This window comes from Nyctereutes procyonoides, unplaced genomic scaffold, assembly GCF_905146905.1.
Source record: "Nyctereutes procyonoides isolate TBG_1078 unplaced genomic scaffold, NYPRO_anot_genome, whole genome shotgun sequence".
Lineage (NCBI taxonomy): Eukaryota > Metazoa > Chordata > Mammalia > Carnivora > Canidae > Nyctereutes > Nyctereutes procyonoides.
Window position 1 is genome coordinate 17,896,150 of NW_026575128.1, and position 5,784 is coordinate 17,901,933.

At 53.1% G+C, this 5,784-nt stretch overlaps 1 protein-coding gene across 1 annotated transcript; it reads left to right on the top strand.

Moving 5' to 3' along the window:
• The first annotated feature begins 1,034 nt into the window (after positions 1 to 1,034).
• Positions 1,035 to 1,679, top strand: RNASE10 (ribonuclease A family member 10 (inactive)). The gene has a single exon (XM_055341851.1). The coding sequence runs from the start codon at positions 1,035 to 1,037 to the stop codon at positions 1,677 to 1,679; it is 645 nt and encodes a 214-aa protein (XP_055197826.1).
• Positions 1,680 to 5,784: the final 4,105 nt, after the last annotated feature.

Here is a 5,784-nt window from a genome sequence, read left to right on the forward strand (position 1 = left end):
GTATTTACATAGAATCTGTATTTTGAACCGTGTGAGGTGAGGCTGCATACAGCACGCCCCTGTTGTTTCTTAGTGTTTCAGGGTTCTTTTTTTTTAAGAATGAAGATATTCTTGTATTTAGTTTATTTATTTATTTATTTATTTATTTATTTATTTATTTATTTATTTATGATAGTCACACAAAGAGAGAGAGAGGCAGAGACACAGGCAGAGGGAGAAGCAGGCTCTATGCACCGGGAGCCCGACATGGGATTCGATCCGGGTCTCCAGGATCTCGCCCTGGGCCAAAGGCAGGCACTAAACCGCTGCACCACCCAGGGATCCCCTATTTAATTATTTTTAAAGATTTATTTTTTTAAAATTTATGATAGACATAGAGAGACAGAGAGGCAGAGACACAGGCAGAGGGAGAAGCAGGCTCCGTGCAGGGAGCCTGATGCAGGACTCGATCCCAGGACCCCGAGATCACCTGATCCCAAGGCAGATGCTCAACTGCTGAGCCCCCCAAGGGCCCCATATTCCTTTTTATCTTTTGAAGGGAAGGATGCGTAGCAAGGAGACTAATAGATACTTGAATGAGCAGAAATGAATTTGGGATAAAAATCGAGAGATGGTCTCCTATGGCAAGTCTAGTCCTTTACCGAAAACAAGGCTTTCTATAGGGATTTCTCTCAAGGAAAGTATGGCACTGTACTTGCTTGTCTTCTCACCCATCTTCCTGGGTTATTTGGAACTAATTCCTGTTTAGGAGTCACTTGATGTCAACCTTCCTCACTGATTCCCCATATGTGAACCAATTTCAGAACTGCTTCTCCCAGCGCCTTCCTGGTCTGCAAGATCACGTGTTATTAACCAGCAACAGAAATGTCGTGGGGGAGGGACCAGAGAAATGGGACAAGAACTAGAAAGATCCTCTGCCTTGAGGGCAGGGAGGGCGGGGAGACTCCAAAGACTAAGGTGTCAGGGTTAAAGGAGTCTAGAAGCCACATTTCATCTCCAAGCCAGGCCTGTTTCCCTTCTCCCCTCCAGGAAAAATGAAGCTGACTGTGGTGCAGATCCTCTTTATGATGCTGCTGCTCCTGCTGGGTCTGGGAATGGGCCTGGGCTTGGGGCTTCGGATGGCTGCAGCCGTCCTGGAGGACAGCGATCAGTCCCTGATGGAGTTTTGGTCCAGCGACTCGAAGGACACGGCCGAGGCCACTAAAGGAGAGGGCAGCCAGACTACAGAGAACTTGGTGCTTAGCAGCAAAGGCGTGCTGCCCCCCGGCTGGCCCGAAGACCCCATCCTAGGTGAAGACGAAGTGGCGGGAAACAAGGTGGGAGGGGAGCCTCTCCTTCTCAGCAACAAAGCCTACCTTCGGTCTGACCTGCTGGCCAGGGAATGCAACACCCTGATGGCGCCCAAGGTGAAGGGTCACAACCGCACGTGCATAAGCCAGTACACGTTCATCCATGAGGACCTTGACGCCGTCCAGGCCGTCTGCAACAGTCCTGTCGTGGCCTGTCAGCTCAAGGGAGGCAAATGCCACAGAAGCTCCCGTCCTTTTGACTTGACCTTCTGCAGGTTGTCCAAACCGGGCCAGGTCACTCCTCACTGCCATTACATCACTTTCATTTTTGAAAAGTATATTATCATATCCTGCAATGACATGAAGGTCCAGGTAGTGTCTGGACAATGAAAGCCTTTTCTCCTCCTCCTCCTCCTCCTCCTTCTCCTTTCTCCTTCTTCTCCTTCTCCCCCTGCTCTTCTTTCACCCCCCCCCACTGCTTTCTCATGCGGCACCCCCCTGGGTGCTCTGCAGACGCTCTGCAGACCGGCCCTGGAGACAGAGGCTGGCCTATTCCGTATCATTCTCCCCCAAAAACACAGTCCTTCTGGGCCCGGAGTTTCACCCAACTTGTGTTTAATTCCTGGGGTTAGAGGTGGCCGCTGGGGGTCAGGGGCCGCAGTGGCTCAGGCCCTCCGTCGCCCCTACCCTGCAGGGACAGCAGTGAAGAGCTGCTCTCACGTCTGCGGGGACCCAGGGCATCAGTCTCTCCACCCTTGGGTGTGGACTGCAGGGGCTGACGTGGCCTCCCCTGTGGGTTCATGATCCTTCCCTGCAGTTTGCGAGCATCTGGGACACTCACCTGGTCTCCCAGGCTTTCCCGGGCACCTCTGAGCGGCTGGTGGTGCAGCGATACAGGTGAGCACCTGGAGCTGCGCTGCCCTGGTGAAGCCCTGGATCAGGGTTCCCGTCTGGAGTCCCCCAAACAGAGGACTAATCCTAGGGGTCTGCTGGGAAGGTGCAGGCTGGTGCGGATGGAGATAGAGCGTGTGTCCCGGCAGGGGCAGTGCTTTTTTTTTTTTTTTTTTTACCCTTTCAGGCCTTTTCTCTGCCCTCCCATTTTTTACTACCTGCCTTTTTGTCTCGATTCTTTCTCCATCACTTTCTTTCTTTTGCTTCCTCCCTGCTGCCCCTTGCTTCCCTCTGTTTTCCTTTTCCTCTGCTTTTTGGGCTCTCCCTATTCTTTCTCCAAATCCCTTTAGAAATTCACTCAGCAGGTTAAGCATCAGAGTCTCGGGTAAGATCTCCTGGTGGTGGGACAGAGCCCCTGCACCTAGCTCTGCCCTCAGCGGGCAGTCGCTTCTCGCTCTCCCTCTGCCACTCTGCCAAAAAGCATGTTCTTTCTCCAATAAATAAACAACAAAAAAAAAAGAAGTTCATTCAGCCAACACTGATAATTTACACTATGGCAGGTAAGAAGATGTTGGTCTTATGGTTTAAAAAGTCCAGCACAGGGAGTTGGAAGGAGGGCAGGTCATGAGAGGGATGGGGGGGGGGGAGGGAGCCCTATTTCCAAACTATGTCCAGAAAACAGACTCGTGCTCCCTTTAGGTGCTCGGGGATGTAGAATGGGTGGGGTCAGGGGAGCCTTATTCTCCGTGTCACTTCTGCCCCCTTTGCTCTGCAGAAGAACATTGATGAAAGAATAATTTCAGTGGAGAAGGGATTGGATCCATTCACGGGGTGGGAAGACTATGGTGTCTACATAGAGAATAGAGGTGGCTATTCCCTCGGCCTGTTCCTCTGAATCAGTTTCTATCAAGAAATAGTGTAGTTAGGGACGCCTGGGGGGCTCAGTGGCTGAACGGCTGCTTTCAGCCCAGGACATGACCCTGGGTCCCGGGATCGAGTCCCAGGTCGGGCTCCCTGCGTGGGGCCTGCTTCTCCCTCTGCCTGTGTCTCTGCCTCTCTCTCTCTCTGTGTGTCTCTCATGAATAAATAAATAAAATCTTTTAAAAAATTAAATAAAAACCCAATGAAATCCTAGTACATTAATCTGGAAGTTCAACAAAATTTGGATTTTTACCTGAATGACTAATCCTTTTGAGAACACAAAAAATATGTATTTTTTAAAAAATCAAAATCAATCTCCTTGATCTCCCTGACATTCCTTCCCTTCTGGCCCCTGCGTTGCCGGCTGTCTTGCCCTGCCTGCTGGGTGACCCTGCACAGAACAACGGGGGCTGGGAGGGAGGACCCCGGCAAAGAAATAACTCCTTTATTATCTGCAAGGTACTAAAATCTTGTCTTCAGGACACTTTGTACAAGTGCTTCTTAACCCTGGCTGTTCCTTAGAATCTCCTCAGGAACTTCAAAAATGCAACAGATATAAGTCCCAGAAGCAAAGATACAGCATGGGTTGCCCTGGGGCTCAGCCGGGTGAGCATCTGCCTTTGGCTCAGGTCACAGGGTGCTGGGGTTGAGCCCCGAGCTGGGCTCCCTGCTCAGTGCTCAGTGCTCAGTGCTGAGCCTGCCTCTCTCTCTTCCCCTCCCTCTGTGCTCTCGCTCACTCTCTCCTAAATAAATAAATTAATTAATTAAATGTTTTTTAAAAAGGCAATATATGCCATCCCAGCGAAATATCTTTCCATATGCCTGAGTCGGGACCTGGCCATCAGGGGGAGCCCAGGCCTGGGGAACTGGTGTTTCAAAGACTGTTACTAGAGATATCAGGAGGTCTGGGTGACGCTGGGCTAAGCAGAGCTGGGGAGTCTGTTCTATGCAGCCGTCACAAGCTCCGCTGTTAGTGGAGGAGCTCTGGTGTGCTTATGGGGCCGGGGCGGGCTTGACTGTCCTTGATGGGGCTCAATCCGCCAACGTTGCGCTTGGTGGTCACGTGGCCAGGTCGCCCCCAGGGAGAGCACCGACAGGGACACCATTTGACAGGATCCTTCTGGAAGCAGTTACTAGAATACAAGATGTAACTTCAACACAGGTCGCAATTTCAGGGACATTGGCTAATATGTGGGGTCCTGTTAATCTTCCCAAGGTTCATCCCTGGATGGCCCCAATGTCTACACACGTGGGGCTAGTGCAGTCCTTAGAACTGAGCAAACGGGGCCCCACCCTGGGCCTGCCCCTCCTCTTTGGAGGGCCTTTAACCTAGGAAGTCCTCCTCTTGGGTCTGGTAGTGACCGGGCCAACAGTGCCCTCTAAGGCACATGCCCTGGGCTTGAACCGGGCCCCGTGTGGGCTGCAGACCCATTTCCCCCACTCAGGGCGCTGCTCCCCTATGTGGAGCCCACCAGCTGCCCCCTGGGAGTTCTGAGACTGGCACGTGTGCAGTCACCCGAGCGTCCTGAAGCCAAGGCCTGGTTCCAGCACAGTGGGGTGGTAAGTGGGTCCCTCTCTCTGGCTACCGTGGTGTTTCTTTTGTGGGATCACATGAATGTGGGGAGCCAGAAAGGTGCTCATGTGTGAATGTGGGGTGAAACACATCCTAGACGCGGGATGAATTTAGGGCTGTAGGTCACCAGAGGTTGAGACTGACTCTGGGGGTTGAGAGCACGCGTGGGAGGCTCTGGCCCCATCACGTTGTCCTGCTCAGCTCCTTCTGGCCTATGGCCAAGGAGCAGCGAAGCAGGGGGCCGGCGTTCTTGTCTCCCCGAGTCGGAGACTGAACCTCTCAGACAAATGGGGTGGGCAACGCGGTAGAGTTTGCTCAGCGAGGATACAGAGAAGGCTCTCAGGGGTCCGAGGGCTCCCGATCAGGTCGCCCACGAGGGTTCTCACCCCTGGCCTTTTGTTAGGACTTTCCCGGAAAGCACGCCCGCGGTTAGGTCAGTGGTGTGGAGCTTGACCTCGTACTCTGCGTGGGAGTCTTTGTTTCTTGTGACATCTGTGACCCTAGATCTGGTTGGAATTTATAGTGAACTCCTTTGAGGTCCGATCATTCTTTTGTGTGGTTATTTTCTATTTTCTATGGTGATGATGTAACTGTTGGGAAAACATGTTGACCCCAGCCGTTGGGACAGGGGGCTGGTTCCCCAGGCGGCTGGAGAGTAGTCTGATCTTTGGTTCCTGATCTTTTTTGTTCTGTCCCATTGTCTGCATGCATGAAATCCCCTCCGGGCCTAGTTGGAGCCCCGTTCCTTCCCTGCCCACAGTCCCTTCCTTCCCCTGCGAGCCCCCTACGCAGGCCCCCAGGGGTCACGCTGCACACCAAGGAGGGGCGGGGCGGCTACCCCAGCGAACTGGGGCACTTCTGGGGCGCTTCGGATCAAGGTCTGCGCTTGCCTCTGATGGGCGGGTGATGGTGTCCTCCCTGGGGCTGGTCTTGATAAAGGTGAAGGATGGCCATTTCTTACATAAACAGGACTGCTCTTCTTACCCTGCCCCGGGGCCCCTTGCCCACCCTCCTTGCGGTGGCGCAGTGACTCGATGTGGCAGGTAGGGGCACAGGCCACAACCACCAGCTCCCTCCGGGTCCTGGAGACCTTGTTGCCCTAATACCTGG

What these genes read in the sequence shown, in the direction of transcription:
- RNASE10 (XM_055341851.1), top strand. Translation starts at nt 1,035, where the DNA reads ATGAAGCTGACTGTGGTGCAGATCCTCTTTATGATGCTGCTGCTCCTG.